Genomic DNA, 21542 nt, shown 5'->3' on the forward strand with positions numbered 1-21542 from the left:
CACGCCCCATAAGACCAATGGCGCAGTATCACTCTTTTTTTTTATTATTTATTGCAGAAAAGGTAACATACCACAAAATATAAACAATCAAGACAAAAAAACAAAAAAACAAAAAAAACATAGCTCACATTCAATTTTAACAAATAAGGATATTACAAAATACCAGGGGTATTGAAGAGTGTATCATAACATTTTAAATATTTCACAGTCTTTTTGTTTTTTAACAGTCTTATTGAAGAAATATAAAAATCAAAGTCAGAACAAAACAAATTTAACATAGGAGATGAATTAAGAAATGTTTGTTTATGTATGTGAAATTTTGCTAATAAAATAAAAAGGTTAACAATAAATTCCAGATCCTTATTGCTTTTATTTTCATAATACAAGGTAACATCCTTTAAAGTAAAGCAATAATTAATATTCATCAGATTAAATATAAAATCTGCCAAATCAGTCCAAAACTGGTTCACGACATTACAGTCAAAAAATAAGTGAGTCAGTATCTCTTTCTCATTATTAAAAAAACAGCACATCAATATCAGAAAATATAGATATTAAGGATTTAGAAGGATAAATGGTATGTAGAATTTTGAAGTGTATTTATTTTATTTTATTATTAATACAGTATTTGAAAGGAATTAACCAAGCTCTTCTCCAGTCAATATTTTCAATCTTAGAGTTCCAGAAAAATTTCCCTCTAGGAGATATTTTGTTTTGTTTTTGGAAGATATTACAAATATATTTGTTGTTGCATTTTTTCTCAAATAACTCAACACCTTCTAAAATTAAATTTGGGTTTGTCACAGATAAAGAATTGTAACAAATATCAGTATCAGACTCATATTTTGACTAGAATCTGAGTATGACGACATCAGGCTAATGATCATTTGATGTTTTCACAGACGTTTTGTAGAATTTAATTCAAATAAGTGAGCGGATAACGTCAACTTTTGGTTCCAAAAACGGAGGTAACTTTCAGGGTATAGTACTTGTTTTAATAGTGCTTTATATATAGATATAACAATATATATAATATTGTTTGCAATCTGTCACACCCACTGGGGCCTCATCAAAGGTCACACATGCGCACATGAAAGTTACCTCCGTTTTTGGAACCGAAAGTAGAGATTATCCAGTTTCTGGAAAACCCTACTGGATGACCTTTTTTGTGTAAATAAACTAATTCTGCTGTAACTGAGATCCTTTGCTCCTCTTCCATTGTCTGCACTGACAAGATGTGACATGAACCTGTTTTTTTTTTTTGTGAGATTTATTTACTCTCTTAAATCATTCTTCTAATAATTTTATTGATGTACAAAAAATCTATGTGTTTGAGTACCTTATACAATCAAGTTGAAATGTATTTCATTCTTAGCAACATTTGTGGTGAATTTAAAAAAAAAAAAAAAATTTTTTTTATATATATATATATAGCTTATTTGTTGCTTGCATTAGACTAGACGTATGCTACTACCATCATATTCAGTCAACGGCGCCCCACATGTTATGCGTCGACCATACGCAGATAGGATGCGCAAGAAAAGCGTCTGCGTTCTCGTAGCGCAGTGACAAAGCTCTAGAAGACTCACGTCTCCACTAAATGTAGTCATCCAGGGGAGCGAGCAGAATCACTCCGAATGTAGAGAATTCATTTATTTGTGTGGCTTCAAATTGAACGGCGTTTCCTCCATCGCCTCAAATGGCTGTTGCGTTCTGCGTTAAGATCAGTATTCTGATGGGACTGCTTTTCGGACAGGGTCAGCCAGCTCGATTGTACACTGAAGAGGACCCAGTGGTTATACTGAGCAGCGACAGCCTGAAGCAGTCCGTGTCCAACTCCTCCAGCGCCTGGCTGCTTCAGTTCTACTCGTCGTGGTGTGGCCACTGTATCCAGTACTCGCCTACATGGAAAGCACTGGCCGGCGACGTGAAGGGTAGGTGGATTTTGATCCTCTTCCTGTTTATGCACTCTTTTGAGGAAGAACACAGTATCGAGACATTCACTTCAGGCACACATCGTGTTTCCAAGGAATGTTGACAGAGTTGATTTGGGTTGATCACCCTTACTGTGGAGGTGGTACCATATGGTAGTACCATGGTACTTTTTATATATTCCGTGGCACCGTGATTGATAACCATTATTGAATTATCCAAGAATACCATGGTACTATCAAGGTACTGTCAGTAGACGTGGTATTGCAAGGCGTTTATTTATATAGCACATTTCATACACTATGGCAATTCAAAGTGCTTGAATTAGCCTAGACATTGTCATGATGGATGTCCAAACTGGAACTGCCACGATTAATTTCCAGAATCAGAGTATTGACATGGTAGGCTACTTGTTTGGTTATTTTGTTTTTCCTCCTGATAGAGCTGTGTGTCTTGTTCTACCATAACTAGGCTATCCTATGATGATACCATTGCTTTGTACATTGTCACGTGTGTTTTAATGAGGCGCACAGTGTTTTTGTGCATTTGGCCTTAAGTACATGGAAAGTCGATAATCCCTGGTTTGTTTATTCACCTGCATGTAAATCCACAGGTGTTGCTGACTGTTATCTGTATTTGTCACTGCGACCAAGGCCTTCATTGTAACCCACAACACACAATCTTATTAGATACATGTCTCCAGGTGTACAATATATTTACTTTAAGTGATGTTTTAATATTCAACAATATTTGATCAAACAATTATTGATCTGCCTGCATTGAAACTGAGCTTCACTGTTTTCTCCAGAGTGGCTATATACATATATAAATTAACTAAATTAATAACTTTTTTACAACAAAAATGAATCATCACTGAACTTACTTAAGCTGGACTATGACGCTATTTTCTTCTAGAACTGCTGTACAGGAGAAACAAACTTTGTTGCATTATTTTCCTGTTATCACTGTAAAGGTGCTTTGAAACTATCTGTATTGTAAAAGCACTAGCCTATATAAATACAGGTAGCCTATTAAATCATGTGACCATTCTTAGTCTTTATGGAATATTGCAGAATTTGTTATAAATTATGTGTCACAGTGCACATCATATTCTAAAAATTCATGTGCCCTCCTAATCTTTAATCTAAGTAACTTCTCATCCCTCTTGCAACATCTCTTCTCTGATTACGATCCAAAGAGCCAGTCAATTCCTGATGGACAAAAATTACGTCTCGCCCTACAATTTTTCTTGTTCGAGAAGACGTTTCACTCGGCTATACGTCACGATAGAGAAGAAAAAACAATTGCAACTTCCGTTTCATGCCGACTTTAACTTTTTTTTTTATCACTGAAAGGGAATCCTGCAAGCACTTTACTATTTTTAAATTAGTTGTTATAGGGACCGATAAATGCAAGTGCAGATCATCCCACTGACTGTTCTGATCAAATAAAATAAACAGTTTTTACTGAACAATTAAACAGGTTGTATGCATGTACTTTATGATAGTTTTTCTAAAATAAAAAACAAAAGAAAATGAAATCTAGGATTAAATTTCCTTTCTTACAGGATTGCAATGTATCGCAGTATATCGTATTGTAACCCCTGTATCGTGATACGTATCGGATCACCAGCGACATCTTGGCGATACACAGCCCTTAGAAGTAGAAGAACCCATCTTTTAGAAGTTTGAATATTCCAGTGCTTGTTCATTGTAACTGCATAAAAAAAGTGATGATTAGCCTATATTTATTCAGTTTTTCCCCTTTAGTGTTAGATGAAAGACTATACAGGTTATTCACAATATTGTCAATACTGCAGGTAGAAAGCTATACAGGTTTGTAATGACATGAGGGTGAGTAAGTGATGACAGAATTTTCAATTTCAGGTGAACTAATCTTTTAATTAGTCTTGCGGTATATCAGACGCAAGTACAAATTCTCTCAATATGAGATCATACAACTGCATGATAATTATACAATAATTAAAAAATAAATAATCAAAAGTTATAAACATGTTTAAAAAGTCAAACCACAAAGTTTGTGTTTGTGCAGGAACTGCAGGTGGTTTGTGAGTTTATCAAAAGCTAAGCTAATCATTAGTTAAATCATACAAATTTTAAATAAAATAAAATATAACATCTACCAAAATGATTGAATCTTTAATTTTTTTACATGCATGTCATGGTGTGACCAGTAACCAACATCCGAGAACATGAATGCGATGTGGGGTAGCCTACTTCAAGCGCGAAATGTCAACAACCCTGATATACAAATAACATTAGTGGTTTTAAGGTTCTGATATTTTGCATGGTCTAAAAACAAGAACTCAACACATATAACCCTACCAAAAGTTTCCTGCTGATGAATTTGATTTTAGAGGTTTAGACCACTCAGACCCAAATATTTGAGTGCTTCTCTTAGCAGCTCTGGTTGGATGAATGAATGAGGCATTTATATAGCACTTTCATATCTACTGTACACCCAAAGCACTTTACAATCATATCAGGGATTGTGGATGGGGAGAGCCCACCTCTATCAAGCTGTGGCTTCCAAAGCCATTCTGAATAAATAATGAGATTAGCATTAACTCTCAGACCTTCTCAGAGCTACAAGACCAGCCTAATTGCTAATAAAAATGCTTAGACAGTAGCGCTACGTGTCTGCCGTGCTCTGAGCTAAAGGACTGATGGTGTTCTGGAGGAAGCCACTTGTGTTGGGTGCAGTGAAGGATGACGGCAATTGAAAGGTCACTGTAGACTGACACATTCAATCTAAATAAGGGCGAATGCATTTAACACCTTGTCGCAAAGATGCTAAAAGTGGTAGAGCTGTGAAATTAGGGAGGGTCAGTTCTCTCTCCCAGCTTCAGCGGTCTCTCTCACTGGTGTTTGCTGCTTTACGACCCTTCCAAAAATGGCGGCACCATGGTAAAGGGATTGTGAACTACAATACAGTGATGTTCAAAGTCTGAGATCAGTAGTGAGTTTTTAGTTGGTTGGTTCCATTTTTTTTTTTTTCATTTCAGCAACCATTTTTGTTGCTACTAATTATATTTAGTTTATTTAAATTATATAGTCAAGGGAAGCTAAAATATGAATCTTAAGGAATTGTTCACCCAAAAATGAATATTCTGCCAAAATGTACCTACCCTCAATTCGTTCTGAACTTGTGTGACTATATGATTGTTTTTCTGTGGAACACAAAATAAGATATTTAGAAGAATGTTGGTAACTTAACTGTTTCAGTGAGTTTTTTCAGTTAAGTTTTTTTTCCACTGTATAGACAAAATAAATAAAATCCACCATGACATTTCTCAAAATATAAAAAAAATAATGACAGAATATTTATTTTGTAAAAAATAGAACAGTAAAAATAGAAAATTTTATTTTTTATTTTTGGGTGAGCTATCCCTTGAAATATTTCTTCATTTTACATAACTTCTCTTTGTTTTATTATTATTTTTTTATTTTTTTTTAAAAATCCTCAAAGTTTTTATTTTTAATGTTTGGATGGGATTTTAAATCCCAGATTTTCAATTGGCAATGGGCATGCAGATTTTTTGGACTATGGAACTGAATGATTACCATATTCCTGTTATTCATGTGTTGTTTTTTGTTGGAAATTATTTTAAGAAGTACTGTTGACTCGCAAATATATGTGTCATTATCATATCATACGGTATATATGTTCTGGAATGCCATGCCTTGCTTTTCTTCTTCAGTGGACTGGGAAAAAGGACTAGATGATTGTGGCCTTTGGATGACTAACGTTGCGAGGACAAGTCTTCTGTTGAATGCTTTCACTCTGCCTTTGTTGGCACAAGCTGTCGGCTGGGTGGCTCGCGAATGGCCGCCTACCAGCTGTTACCTTCACAATGAGGGTCAGATGTCCCTATTGTGAGGACGCAACCCCGCTGTGCATTCCCCCACACATCCTAAAACCCACAGTGTCCCACCCTCAGGTGAAGAATAGAGGGATAAAGTGCTCCCGGCTGTCCCTCCTCTCTCTCATCCAAACATTTTTAAAAAAAGCTGCTTTCATCACACCCCATCTGTTTCATCTTTTGGAGACAGGTTTTACAGCTGTTCAGAGTTTATGAGTTTGCATTGAAAACAAACCACCTGGCTCCAGAAACTTTGTATGCAGTGTATAAAATCTTGCTTTGAGGGAGTAAGACTATATTTCGTCTCACAAAGTTTTAGTGAGAGACTTAATATCTACGTTTCTGATGTCAGATTTCAAAACCACGTTATGCATCAAATGATTTTAGGCTTCCTGCCAGAGTTCCTGTCCACTTAGGCTATCTGGCAGCTGTTCTGGGTGCCGATACCGATAAGGCATTTTAGCGTGGACGTCAGCATGTGTTATACAACACAAACAAGTAACATAACTAGGCTCAAGTCTCTACAAACGCTCATTTACCTCTTTTCATTGCGGCTGTATGCCTCTATTTTTGTTTAATAATGTTCTTTTTAGACATTTCATTCAAGTATTGATATCATTTGGTGCTTTATCACTCATATTAATTGGTCACACTTTATAATGTATCTTTAACTACTACATACTTGCATAAAACATTTTCATATTGTGTTCATGTTGTATTGCAAAACACTTTCATGGTATGGGTATGGTTAAGTTTAAGGGTGGGTTAAAGTGTAAGGGAAGCATCAACAGTGTAATTAGATGTAATTACAGAAATGAATTTATAGCTGTAATTACTTGCAGGTATTTTTTTAATATAAGTACAAAACATATATGTACACAATAAGTGCATTGTATCAAATGGTTAATTTAAATGTTAGTAAATATTAGTTAAAGACACTTAATATAAAATAGGAATATTTGATTTTGGTGATAGTTCTCCCAAAAATGAAAATTCTGTCATTATTTACTTACTCTCATGTCTTTCCAGCCCCCTAAATCATTTGTTCATCCTCAAACACAATTGAAGATATTTTTTAATGACAGAGAGATTTCTGTCCCTCCATTGAAAGTCCTTTTCACCAAAACTTGACGTTTCAAAAAGTTCAGAAGGTGAACTATGTGATGAGTTTATATGTGAATAAAAGCATAAATTAAATTTGTTCATCATATAAAGTGATTGGGTATCTTTAGAAAATTTGGATTAAACCGCTCGATTCGTATGGATTACTTTTATGATCTTTTTATGAACTTCTTGTAGTCAGTTTTGGTGGAGGGTTTCTTATGGGTTTGGAACAACATGAGGGTGAGCTAGTAATTGACGACAAAATGTTTGGGTTAACTATACCTTTAAGTTTAGATGTGTTTTTGAAATATGTGACCTGTCTCTCTACTCTCATAGACTGGGCACAGGCCATTCGTATTGGAGTTCTGGATTGCGCTCATGAGAAGAACTTCGACATCTGTAAGGAGTTTGGAATCCACTTCTACCCCACCTTCAGAGTATGTTTGTGCAAATTGTGCTATTTATTCGTTCAACAGATTAAACCTATACAATAAATCTGAGTCTTAACTAGGGGCTTGGGATATTGCCAAAATCATTTTAAAGGCCCCCTGAAATCAAAATGTAAGTTTTTTAGCTTTTAGTATGAATATCTTAGTCTTAAGGTTATGAATAAGCTGGTGTGTTCCAAAACAATGACAAAATTCGAATTTAGGAGATATAAGCATTCAAAACTTAGTCTCTCACTTCTACTAAAATGGATCAAAGATTTTTATGACATCACAGCGGACTTCAGCTGCTCATGACATATTCTGTCCAATCAAATGCTCTCTAGAATCTTAACATTTCATCAGCGCTTGGATTCGGTTCCATGGTGCTGTCAAGTACGACTTTCAGTCTGTGAGGTAAACTAAACGCTATTGGCTATTTGAAAAGGGGGAAGGGCCATTCAATATGTCCTGCCTTAGTTTCCTGTTTCAGTGGAAATTACCTCAACACATCATACAAAGCTGCGCGTTCCAAGGCACTTAAGTGGGCCTTTAAAAAATACTTTAAAAATGAATCTAAACTGGGTCATTGAATCATTCACTCACCCGTTTTGTTTAAAAACACTGACTCATTCAGTTAAGTGTGTTGCTCAGAGATGCACAGCAGTTCTGCTGTGATTTCGTTGGCGAAATAGAGCAAAAATAGACAATACTGATAATATTGTGTCAGAAATGTAACTCGATAATGTCAGCTGGCACATCATTAAAACAACAATTGTGATATTATTGTAGACCAGGGGTATTCAATTAAAGTTCCAAGACGTTTGGTCTCTATATTTCCTTCCCAGTGTAGATCTGGATAATACTTTTCCATCAAGGCAGCCATAGTACTTTATAAAAGAAAAAAACTAAACTAAACACTCATAATAGTCATTAAAGATGAGAATCTTGGACCCAGAGAGCCAAAACAGTGATTTTACTCAACAATTTACCCAAAAAAGTTAATATTTCGCCCAACTGGATATAATATAAAAAGGTTAGATCAGATGTTTTAACAGGCTATTTTTTTATTTTACATTTAGCCACCTTTGTCTATGCCACGTAGAAGGCCATGAGACTGAGAAAACATACTGGGTTTACCTCTTAAGAAAATAATAGACTTTTATGTTTTGCTCAAAGCAATAAACTACTAAAACAAACAATGTACATAATCTAATAATCAAAACTCTCACCATGAGTACAAAACAAAGTTAACTAGTAATTTAAAAGTAGTTTTTTTTTTTGTCTTCCCTTGCTATCTCAAAATAATTTGCCAAATTCTAACATTGTTTATTATGAAATGCTCTTTATATGCTGATTAATAATACTAAATGTATGAAAAAAGACGCCACACATAACTTGAAACCTGGTCGTCTCAAACCTGGTTTAGTTAAATGGTCAGAGTCATTTGTATGGCAAATAAAAATAATTGTATTTGCTGCATTCTCGTTTTCTGCTACTTTTGTTAAAATAACCGCGTCGTCTGCAGCTCATAGCGAAGGAGCAAGAGAAGCAACGCACACGTAGCGGAAAGGGCTTGAATGAAGCACTTTTGGCTCTAGATAAAAATATTATAGATACAGCTCCTAAAGATCATTACCTTAAACAACCGTGAGTGCTTGTGGTGTGAACCGCTCCGTTGTTTTTACGCGCTGCTCACTTTAATCTGGTGAACCAAGGTCCGGGTGGAACCAAGGTCCGCCATTTGAATAACGCTGTTTTAGACGATACTACACACACCTAGTCCTAACAAAGCTTGGTTTTTATTTTGTGGCATTATGCTGGTTAGCTCCGCCCATAGTGAAATCTCATTGGCTCAAACTTTTGCTATACATTCAACATAAGCAGCTCATAAATTAAGGATGTTAAAATAGTCTCCTAGTCAACTAGTTTTCTAACAACATACTAGTAAATTAGAGAGGGTGACTAAATTAATTGAATTTCAATTTATTTACGTATTTTTAAATTTTTAAATGAGATGGTCATTTCATTAGCGTGCTGACAGATTCTGTGCTTTAGCTGTCAGACAGTTAGCAAAGTACAAAACCTTTCAGAACTGTTGCATCTTTATATTTGTTTATTAAATGCAGCATGTTCCTTATACTGTTTATTCAATGTCCTTTCGCAATCTCTGCATTTTAAAATTATGCGTCAAGTTAACTTAACAAAACAAGATTCCTGCCTTCTGTTCTATTTTGTTGTGCTCTTTTCTAGCTGTTGAACACTATAACACGTCTTATCTATGTCTGATTGAGGTCAGGTAAACCTGAAACCAGGGTAACCATACTGTAGACAAATGTATTATTACACCCTTATCAAATTTCCAAATTGCCAGAAACATGCCTGGTTTTGAAATGGACACACATAGGACATGTTGTTTTTGTACTTTTCATTTAGGAATAATGTCTTTTTCTTTTTTAGTATTTTAAGGCACATGATACCACAAATGATTTGGGGAAGACATATCGAGGTGGGTTTCATAATTTTTGCTCTGATTATAATTGAAATTATTTTTTCAGTGATTGTTATTATTGTGGATTTAACTTGTGTTTCTGATTTTGTTTTATTTGTGTACTGTTAGGGGCTGACAGAGAGCTGCAGACAGTGAGGCAGTTGATGGTGAACTTCCTCCAAAACCACACTAGACAAAACTGGCCTGTGGGCTGCCCTCCCCTTGACCCTGTCAGGTGCCCAAATCTACAATATTACCTCCTATTGTTTACATGTTCAATTCCATCTGCGTTTAAAATTTAACATGTTCTGCTTCAAGAGGGACGTTTAGAGATGTTTGTTTAGTTTCTAGACATAAATGCAATGTGTCTCAGTTTCCTATTTAAAAATATTGATTTTGTCATATGTTGCAGGTCTGAGGACATCCTGTCCTTAATGGGGAAGAAAACGGAGCTCTATACTGCAGTTATAGTTGAGGACGGAGACTCTTATATAGGGAGAGAGGTATGAAAAACAGATAAAACAAAACGTTTTTGTAGGAAAGCAGTATAAGTATCAGATGTCATCATTTACTCACCCATATGTCATTCCACACTAATGTAATTGTTATTGGCTGATATTACTTTCATTTCAATTTTCATTTCAAGCATGATGTGTATATATATATATTTTTATTGTAGCAGGCATAAAATCATACATAAGAATTATACTGCGGCACTTGAGAGCAAATTGTTGTTGTGAGCATTCATGGCTTCAGATGACACATGCTTTAATTCAGATGTGTATGCCATTTTATTTTATTGATACTAAATGTGTATGAACTGTAATGTGCCCATTCCAGGGTAAGTATTGTGTTTCAGCTGAATCGCTGTACAGCTATAGACAGGAAGGAATGCAAAATCATGGGTTTGTTTCTCAGGGAATGCATGAACTGAGTCTTTGAAACATTGGACCCTCATTCTGTTTACTGGTTGTAAGTGGTGTGACTGATGTTTTTTAGTGACAAAAGAACTCTTTATGCCTTTCTTTTGTAGGTTATAATAAATTATGATCCAGTGTTTCTCACAGGATTTTGTGAGACTATGGGGGCTCACATAAAAATATAATGTTGTACATTTTAAAGTTAAATTCCTCAATCTGGTGCACTTTGAGAGTTCAGCTCCGACCCATGTTCATTGTGCAAATTGAATGAAGAAAAAATTCGGTGCATCGACTTGTACCTGAACTTTAACGGGGACTCGATCTTCTTTTTAGTTGTGATATTGTTTCTCAGTCATCCTTACATTCACACTGATGTTTTAGGAAGCCAAACAATTAGAATATAATAGTAATAATTAGTATTATTTTTTTAAATTATTATTATTATTATTCGTATGAGAGTAATAGCCTATACATTATAAAATCTGTGAAAACAGGTTTACAAACGCATCTCATTATAAATCTAGTGAAACGCTGTAATCAACTGTCCACAAAATGTTGGAAATTATGCAAATATGAAAAATAATGAGTAACTTGCACCCGCTGCAATTCCAAATGCACGCTAAACTCACAGCACATGCAGATATGGAGTTCACTGCATTGTGTGAGCAAAGTGCACACTTCCCAGTGCAAACAGACTGTAAATACATATTTAATTAAATCAGTCTTTTGTGATTTGATAAGGGCACAAAGCCATATCACGCCTTCGATTTATTTAATTTCATTTTACAGATACTTTGCCAAAGCAATGGTGCAAAAAAAAGTTGGAGACCTTTTATGGTATTATGAGAAGTTTTAAAATATTTTGTGAAATTGTGGCGGCGCAGAGAAGACTATGGTGGGCCGCCAGAGTCTAGGTAGTTAATGGGAAACACTGATGATCTTTCACAATGTAAATTATTATTTGTAATTTTACAGTATGGTGCAATGGGGTTTAAAACAGGTATAAATGAGGCAAGGGGCGATTTGAAAAATAAATATGAATATGGTGATTGTTGTTAGGCTCCAGTTTCCATGATCTGTGCACCATTATTTCAGATCAGTATGATTTTGTGTGAGAAACAAATAGAAATTTAAGTTATTTGTTATTCAGATGGTTAATTTTGCCTTTGTCCTGTCGATTTCTTCAATATTATCAAAAGTGGCACATTAATGATACACAACAGAACCAAAGTCTTGTGTAGCTCAAATGGTAGAGCATGCCACTATCAAATTCCCAGATTAATGTTCAAGGAAATAAGTTCTCCTAACGTGAATGGACCAGATCAGACCTAGTGGAGGCAAGATTTTTAGTGAAAAATCACAGAAATGTAGATTGTTCCCTTTCTGTCAGTCATGTTCGACGTTAGGTCATATCTGACATTAGGGGTCTTACTTCGGAGCTCCAATCACCTCTGAGTTTTACAAAATTGGCCAGTGGAATTGTCAAGTGGAATTTTCATGCCTAGCCACTCCCCCGGACATACATCTAATGAGGCCACTCATTAGATTTTTGCTTCAGAGCTGGTGGTTGCTGACAGCTATTACTCTCCCAATCGCTCAAAGAGCTTAAAAAGAGGTGAATCTCTCTTGCTGGAAACCCTATGGCATTAAGTGTAGCGGTCCCCCCACACTTGCCCAGCAGTTCAAGGCAGTCCAAAAGCAGACAGAGGCCATCAAACACATCATGCCCTGGCATGATACTAACGCTACCAGGCAGCCGAGGCCTGGCCCCCAGTCTGCTGGTCTCCGAGTGCGTCCCACTGTGGCTTCTACACCTTTTCTGGCACAGCCAGAAGCTTTAGTTTAACCCTTATGCACTATTTATTTTTAATGTAAACTCAGGATGTTGGGGTCCAGAGCCCCCCAGGCAATAAAATGTGATTTTGTAACATAAGTTTTTTTTTTTTTTTTTTCACAAAATGTAATATCACTCACTTTGTTTTTCCTCTACATTTGTGCAGTGTTTTGGGGATGAAAGTTTTTATTTATTTATTTTTTTACAATTTATATAAATAAATTAAAACATATATTTTTTAAAGTTGTTTTTTTTAATTAAAAAAACAACTCTTTGTGTAAAATTCACTTTAAAAAAAGGTCCACATTTCTCATTGTCATGGAGATAACATGGACAATATGACATGGTTTAATTGAAGATTGCTGCCATCAACTGGAGAACTAACGATTTTAAAATTAAAATAACATGGAATTTCAACTTCAGCTAGTAGATGGCTTCAAAGCATTACTCAGTGGCTCATTTGCCATTTCCTCATGGGTATACATATTTTCACTTTTCACAAGTTTTTTTTATTATTTAGATTTCTGTTAAGACATTATAAAATAATTTCTATGACAATAAAAAATGACTGTTTTTCAAAGTTTAACTTTTATTTGTACTTAAGTATCATTGCCACTTCACTTCTATATATTTTTTTTCTATATCTGTTGTGGCTGATTTATTTATTTAATTTATTTATTATTTGACAACTATAAAAAAGTATGTATTTTTCTCCATTTATCCTATTTTTTTATTTAAAATGTATTTATATAAATAAATAAAAAATACCTCAAATTCCCCCAACACTGCATAAATGTAGAGTAAAAACATTACTAAAGTAAGAGATATTACAGTTGTTTTTAAAAAATTACATTAAATTATGTTACAAGATCACATTTTATTGTCTGGACCCCGAAACATCCTGAGTGTGACACTTTTTTTCACACTAACATACAACCAGATATCATTCAAGATATCAACATCAAGTGTCAGTTTCAGCAAATGTCATTTGGGGTAAAAACAAAAGACCCTGAATAGCGCCTCAGGTTTTAAAGAGTTCATTTCCATTGACCAGCGGTACCCAAACTTTCAATTTCCTCGTCTCCTTCTCGCTACCCCTTCGCGGGTATGTCAGTTGTCCCACTGGTGGCGCTCACACGGAGCCTGGCTAGCGCTTCCCAGCCCATCCAGCTGGCTCATTTGGACAATCAGACTCGGCTACGCAATCCAGTTCGCCAGGCATCCCCCAGGTTCAGCAGCGTCCTATTTACCTCTGTGGCAGGCAAAGATGCCCTTGTCCTGCGAGCGAAGATTGCGGTCCTGTTGGCAAATGACACATAGAGCCTGTCCCTCCAGCCAAGCTGAAGTCAGGGTTTTACAGCCCTTACTTCATCGTACCCAAGAAAGCTGGTGGGTTAAAGCCGTTCTTGGATCTATGAGTCTTGAATTGTGCCCTTCACAAGCTCCCGTTCAAGATGTTAATGCAGAAGCGCATACTCACATGCGTTCGCCCCCAAGATTAGTTTGCAGTGATTGTCCTGAAGGACACATACTTCCACGCCTCGACACAGACGTTTCTTTAATTCGCTTTCGAGGGTTTAGGCGTACCAGTACAAGGTCCTCCCCTTTGGGCTGTCCCTGTCTCCCCACATCTTTACCACAGTTGTGGAAGCTGCCCTTGTCCCTTTAAGGGAAGTGGGCATTCACATTCTTAATTATCTCAACAACTTGCTCATTCAAGCTCATTCTTAAGATTTGTTGTGCAAACACAGGAACCTGGTGCTCAGGACCCAGTGGCCCTTTGTGCAGAACATCTCTTTTCTCGGAATGGAGTTGGGCTCGGTCAATATGACGGCACGTCTCACGAATGAGCCCGCATAGTCAGTGCTGAACTGCCTGAATACGTTCAGGGGGAAGACAACGGTTCTGCTGAAACAATTTAAGAGGCTCCTGGGGCATATGTCATCCACAGCCGCAGTAACACTGCTTGGTTTGATAAAAATTAGACCGTTCAGCACTAGCTGCACAGCCAAGTCCCGAGATGTGCATGGCACCACGGCACACATTGTGTGACCATCACACCAATCTGTCGCTGAACTTTCAGCCCTTGGTGTAGGACCTTGCTTTTCTACGGGCCAAAGTGCCCTTAGAACAAGTGTCCAGACACGTTGTTGTCGCAACGAATGCCTCCAGAATTGGCTAGGGGGCTGTATGTAGCGGGCACACAGCCCCGGGCTCCTGGACATGACCTCGACTGCAGTGGCATATCAATTACTTGGAGTTGCTGGCAGTCCTGCTTGCCCTGCGCCAGTTTTGGCCACTTTGTAGCTCCAAACCTTTCCAGGTAGGACCTACCGCAGAGATCCGTCCATATGTAGCACTGCCCTGTGGGTCAGTCCATATGTGCATATTCCACATGTTCCTCCCTATGGGTAGGATGTGGCCTCTCTTTTCACCCGGATTTGGCACGCTTCCCCAGTGTGAAAAAAAAAAAAAGTGTAAAATGAGCTGAAGCACTCTTTTCCATCAAGAAGGACTGTTCAGCTTACATGGGGCATTGGGAATGTTACTATTGGGCGAGGCCATTTTGTTACTGGCACACTACAGCTTGCCAGCATCTGCTTTGCTTACACGTGTAACGCAGTTCAGTAGTTGTGTCACTTTATATAGGGACCTCTAATGTCAGCATCGACATAATGTCGAACGTGACTGATAGAAAGGGAACATCTCGGTTACTGTCGTAACCCTCATTCCCTGATGGAGGTAACAAAGGCATTATGTCCCTCCTTCCACAACCTTGAACTACTCGCTGAATGGCCAGAACACCATCTCTGGATGCAGGCCGCCATCTTATTTATCCCATATGTCTGGGGGAGTGGCTAGGCATGCAAATTCCACTTGCCAATTTCATTGGCCATTTTTTGTAAAACTCTTTTTGAGGTAATAGGGGCTCCCAAGTAAGACCCCTAATGTCAGTATCTTCGTTCACTCCATCAAAGGAACGAGTGTTACGTCAGTAACCGAGAGTTTTATTTTACACAAAGCTGTTGTATCGTTTTAGAAAATATGCACACCACTTTTAAGGTACATTTTTGTCCTTTTTGGAGCTTGATTGTTGTAGTCTAATTTTGCTGTATGAGTCTTAAACTTATTTAAATTTTGGTTAACACTTTACATTAAGGTCTCATTTGTTAACATTAGTTAATGCATTATCTAACATGAACTAACAACTAACATGAACTTAAAAATATAGTAGTAAATGTTGAGATTAACATTGTTTAATAAATGCTGTAGAAGTATTGTTCATTTTTAGTTAAAGTTAACTAATTCAGTTAATGTCAACAAATGAAACTTTATTGTAAAGTGTTACCGAGTATAATTCACATTCTACAAAAAAAAAAAAAAAACTCTAAAACTATGCTATGTGTGAGACAGAGTGGAACGCAGAAAATGAAGTATATCCATGCCTTTAGACAATTCAATAAACCAGACTTCTTTTGTGTACCATGGAAAAAGGAAAATAACATAGGTTTTGAACGATGAGTGGGTGAGTAGATGATGATCTAAATGATCCCTTTAGGCATAATTAGTGATGCAGCTAGAATTGTAATGCTCTAATTTAATGCTTTATCTTTTTTTTTAACTAGGTAATTTTGGACCTAATGCCATATGAGGGTATAGCAGTGAAGAGAGCTCTGAGCTCAGACAAACTTCTAATGGAGAAACTAGGGATTAGTTCAGTTCCCTCAGCATACCTCTTCCATCCCAACGGCACACACACTGTGATGAATGTGTAAGTTAACGTCCTCTGCTAAATTCATTGTTGTCTACCAAATAGAAGCCCTGTATATGCACAGTTGATATATTTTTGCTTGTGTTAACAGTCAGAAGAGGCTACGCTTTTTCTTCTCCTCCTTCCTAAAACTCCTCCCTGGAGTCCACAGGATGCAGTCCACCTCATCCCTGCAGCGTCCTCAGCCTGGAAATAATGGGCAGGGAACCCAGGTGGAGTGGAAAGAGTTTAAAAAGTGAGTTTTTTTTAATACAAGATACTACGGTTAAAAAATGTGGGGTCAGTAAGATTTGTTTTTTTTATTAAAGAAATTAATAAAGGATGCATTTAATTAATCAAAGGTAACAGTAAATACATTTATACTGTCACACAATATTTCTATATAAAATCAATGCTGTTTTGAACTTTCTGTTCATCAGAGAATCCTTAAAAACATATCACAGTTTCCACAAAAATATTAAACAGCACATTCTCATCACTGATAATAAGAAATGTTTCTTGTGCACCAAATCAAATTAGAAAGATTTTTGAAGGATCATGTGAAAATTCAGCTTTGATCACAGGAATAAATTACATTTTAAAATATATTCAAACAGAAAACAGTTATTTTAAATTGTGATAATATTTCACAATATTACTGTTTTTACTGTATTTAAGTAAATGCAGAGTAGGTGAGCCTGAGAGACTTCCTTCAAAAACATTTTTAAATCTTACCGACCCCAAACTTTTGACCAGTAATGTATATTTGCAGTAAAATGTTAAGTACTCCAAATGTCTGAAGTTTAACAGTTGAAATGAATCCCCACAAACGTTTTACTAGCTGTTGATTTAATTTTAAGTAAGACGAGGTAACCAGTATTAATATTTTTTCAGGTCTAAGGTATACATGGCAGATCTCGAGTCTGGCTTACATTATCTACTGAGGGTTGAACTGGCCACCCACAAGACCTTAGAAGGAGAAGAACTAAAAACCTTCAAGGACTTTATAACAGTTGTTGCCAAGGTAGTGTTTTAACACAAACACAACTTTTTCTGTGGGCTAGAGCTGTCTTCTCACACTGAAATTGTTTTCATTAGAGCTTTAAAATTTACAGGGTTGTATCTTACTTGGCCCCTTTGATTTTAGCTATTTCCAGGTCGCCAGTCTGTGGTGAAACTTCTTGAGACGTTGTTAGAATGGCTAGTCAGTTTACCTTTGGAGAAGATCCCCTATGACGCTATTCTGGACCTAGTTAACAACAAAATGAGGGTAAGAGTGTCACCCATTAAACAACTTGTTCATTGTCAGACCACTGCTGCTTCTGCTATTAAAAGCTCAGTGTACCTCATAAAGTCTCTTTACCTGCTGACATGTAAGTCATTTTAGTCATTTTTTTTGTATGTGACAGGAGCATAAATCAGTTTGTTGGTGGTTTTAAAGTGCTCTGTTTGTATCATTCTCAGATATCAGGCCTGTACCTAAGTGAGCAAGTGCAGTGGGTTGGATGCCAGGGTAGTAGTGTGGCACTAAGAGGATATCCCTGCTCCCTCTGGACACTGTTTCACGTTTTGAGTGTGCAAGCTGCCAACCGACCTGACGCTTTAGCCAACACTGGTATGAGCAGGGAAATCCCTTCCTCTTTATCAACCCGAAACATATTGGAGATCTCATCAGTTGTAATTGTGATTGTAGATAAGTAAATTGAAGCTAAGTTTTAAGTAAACATTTTGCTGTAATATAAGCATATATATGTCACTGTTTGTGCCTGTGGCAAGCAGAACAGTCATCTGGTAAATGTTTTCTATTAGTTCATGTTTCTACATTGAAATAAATTAATTTAAACCTACCTTCCTCTCAGGGTTTGAGGATGATCACTTGGCAGTGCTTCAAACCATGCGGCGCTACATTGGGACCTTCTTTGGTTGCCAGGAGTGTGGGAAGCATTTTGAAGAGATGGCTCAGGAGTCTCTGAACCAGGTCAAGTCTGTTGATGAGGCAGTACTGTGGCTGTGGAGAAAGCACAACCAGGTTAATGCAAGACTGACAGGTAAGACAGAAAGGGATTTAAAGTAAAATGACTGCATTACAGAATGTGGGTGCATTTAGGTTCTTGCTCCATCTCATGGGTGACATAGTATATACACTACTGATTAAAACGTGTTGTTGTTTTTTTTTCAAGAAATTAATACTTTTATTCAGTAAGGATGCATTAAATTGAATAAAAGTGACTTTAAAGACATGATGTTACAAAATATTTCTGCATAAATAAATACTGTACTGAAGGAAAAAGAGAAAAATGGGTAGGATTAAAGAAAGCACAATATAGAGAACAAGAAAAATATGAAAGAAGAAACAGGGCAAGAAAGAAGAATGGATAAAAAGACAGGCAGAAAGAAAGGAACAAAATAGGACATGAGGAGAGAAAGAAAGGAGGACTGGGAGAAAAGGAAAGAGACCAGAAAGGTGAAAGAAAGTAATACAGGAAAAGGAAAGGGAAGGGGAATACAGAATGAAATCAGGATTTGATGGAAAAGAACAGGAAGAAGGGAAATAAAATATATGTAGATAATAAAGACAAGAAGGAAGGAGGAAAAAGAAGCACAGAAAGAAAAGGAAAAGAAGAAAGAATGATTAGGACTGGAAGGAAAAATAACAAAAAGTAAGAAAGGACAAAAGACATGAGAAATGTAGAGAAAGCATGACTGGAAGCAAGAAAAAGAAATGACGTGAAGGAAGAAAAGGCAAAGGGAATAGAAAGGAGGAAAGACGAGAAGAATGAAAGTAGAACTGAAAGGAAAGAAAAGAGACAGAAAGGAAGAAAGGAGAAAAGACAGGAAGAAAGAAAGGGAAAAGAAGACAAAAGACAAAAAAACACAAAGAAAGAAATAATTACTGTAATGAAGGAAGGAAAAATGGAAAGGAAGAAAGAATAAAATTAGGACTGGATGGGGGGAAGGAAAACGGACATGAAGGGAGAAAGCTAGAAGAATGGGAAGCAACATATGAAAGAAGGAAGAAAAGGCAAAATGGAAAGAAAGAAAGAAAAAGAAAGAAAGAAAGAAAGAAAGAAAGAAAGAGAGAAAGAAAGAAAGAAAGAAAGAGAAAAGGCAAAAGAAGAAAAAGGACAAATTACATTAAGTACCAGAAGGGAGGAATAAAAAGGAAGGAAAGGAAAGAAAGAATGACACATGAAACCACGTCACCCTCACAGTTGATTGCACTCTTTATGCAGGCTCAATGAGCGAGGACCCCATGTTTCCTAAGACTCAGTGGCCTACTCCTGATCTCTGTCCCACATGCCATGAGGAGCAAGATGGCCTTCACGTCTGGGATGAACAGATGGTCCTGGCTTTCCTCAAACAACACTACGGTGCTTCCAACATCTCCCCAAAATACTCTAGCAGCAGCCAACCAGAGCCAGGCCCTCCGGCTCTTGACAAACCCAAAGCCATAACCAAACCTAAAAGCAACGTTCACCTCAACCAGAACCTAAAACCTTCTCCTGAGAATGTTCCTAAACATCAGAAGAGGACTGGTATCAATGGTGCGGAAGAGAAGCACTCTGGTGTCCAGATAGAAGCCAGACCAGGGATGACGTTCCTGGGTCTGGGATTCTCCAGCGTGGACATGAGTCTCTGCGTGCTGCTCTACGCCATCTCCTGCGTCTTTCTCATGTTCATGTTCTTCTTCTTCCGCTTTCGCTCAAAGAGATGGAAAGGCAGAAACTACCGGCCTTACGTATAGTGGCGGAATACTGAGATGGAAAACTGTGAATAAGGTGCCAAGTGTTGAAGGAGACTTTTAATTTATTTGATTATTTTAATTTTTAGGGGGTGGGGTGAGCATTGTTGTTGTTGATGTTTTTATGACGTATTTTGTAATAAATAACTTGACTAATGATTGATGAAAGCTCTGCTCAGGCCTAGTTGTGCAAACAAGGTGTTAGCGAGGATTTCTCAACCCTAAACAGAGAGGATTATTTAACATGAGAAACTATTTTATTACAGTAAAAAGGAACAACCTAGGTCAAAATATATTTTTATGGAATATTCTACATTATTTATCTAGATTTTTATTGAAATAATATATCCTAAGTTAGTTTCTCATAGGGTATATATTGCTCTCTTTGAATGTCACTCTGTCCCCATCTAATTGATGGTCCAAAAACACTTGAGAAACTTGATTTATTCTGTCACTCAAGGTCGCTAGCTGAGAAGCCAGTGAAACATAACACTGCCAGTCAATGACCAGTGGAAAAACCCTCGGTTTTGTTACTCTCATAGTCCATTGAAATCTGTTATATAGGCTGCTTGAACTCTGTTTTTTTTTTTAACCCTGTATGTGAAGTCACAAGAAGAGCTACAGTGGCACATTATTATTATTATTGACTTGTGGCTTAATTCCAATTTTTTAATCCCATTTTTTTTTTTTTTTTTTATCTGGTTGAAAAGCTTCATAAGTGGTTTATCGGTGTAACTGCAGCAAGGGATTTAAAATATCAATTGAAACAGTTGAAACTTTTTTTTTTCTTTTCTGTAGATTGCAGGGATGCATTTGAACTGGAACTTAAATTTAAAAAAAAAAACTGGTCCGAGACACTGTAACAATTCATGCATTTTGTTGTAGAGCTCCTAGAATATGTTGAACCCTAAGGGAAAAGATTATTATAATGTATTCAGAGGATTCCTGATCACAGACCATTCATTGTTCAACATATATATATATATCACTACAGCAGTATCTGGATTCAAAGTTCAGAATTAAAATGTGTTGATATTGTGAACTTTTTTTATCGTTTAATCAGCATTTGATTTGTGGACTGATTTGAGGTAATGTGTTCAGCTCATGATTTCACTATCTATCGAAGCAGTGTTAATGGAGACCTGAGGATAAATATTTATGAAGCATATTATTAAAAAATGTGGCTTCTGTGTTGTGACAGTATGTGCACATGGCCTTCTAAGCTACTCCAAATGAATGGCTATTAATTACATTGTGTTTTACCATTATTATTTCATTACAGTTTTTTTTTATTACTTCCTGTGCTTTTAAGAATTATATTTTTTTGTAAAGAATTTTTTTTTGGGGGGGGGGGGGTTGGGGGGGTATTCTGTATATATGTAGTTTGTCCTTACAGGGGAGTTGTATAAAGAAGTTGTCTATCAAATAAAAATGTGTAATTCCTGAAGTTCATTACTACT

At 36.6% G+C, this 21542-nt stretch overlaps 1 protein-coding gene across 1 annotated transcript; it reads left to right on the forward strand.

Annotated features, from left to right (window-relative positions):
• The first annotated feature begins 1562 nt into the window (after nucleotides 1-1562).
• On the forward strand, nucleotides 1563-21527 carry qsox2 (quiescin Q6 sulfhydryl oxidase 2). The gene is made up of 12 exons (XM_079871170.1): nucleotides 1563-1934; nucleotides 7256-7356; nucleotides 9805-9853; nucleotides 9965-10070; nucleotides 10248-10338; nucleotides 16216-16361; nucleotides 16453-16596; nucleotides 17235-17364; nucleotides 17488-17610; nucleotides 17805-17955; nucleotides 18200-18388; nucleotides 19574-21527. Exons 1-12 carry the CDS (start codon nucleotides 1700-1702, stop codon nucleotides 20083-20085), a joined length of 1977 nt encoding a protein of 658 aa, XP_079727296.1. The 5' UTR covers nucleotides 1563-1699; the 3' UTR covers nucleotides 20086-21527.
• Nucleotides 21528-21542: the final 15 nt, after the last annotated feature.

The sequence above is a fragment of the Squalius cephalus genome (genome assembly GCF_949319135.1).
Source record: "Squalius cephalus genome assembly, chromosome: 5".
NCBI classification, from domain to species: Eukaryota; Metazoa; Chordata; class Actinopteri; order Cypriniformes; family Leuciscidae; genus Squalius; species Squalius cephalus.

Bases quoted from the DNA above. Each gene is read 5' to 3' on its own strand.
- qsox2 (XM_079871170.1), top strand. From the start codon at position 1,700: ATGGCTGTTGCGTTCTGCGTTAAGATCAGTATTCTGATGGGACTGCTT. The intron at 10,071-10,247 runs GTGCCCAAATCT...CATATGTTGCAG, and splicing joins CCTCCCCTTGACCCTGTCAG to GTCTGAGGACATCCTGTCCT. The intron at 18,389-19,573 runs GTAAGACAGAAA...CTCTTTATGCAG, and splicing joins GGTTAATGCAAGACTGACAG to GCTCAATGAGCGAGGACCCC.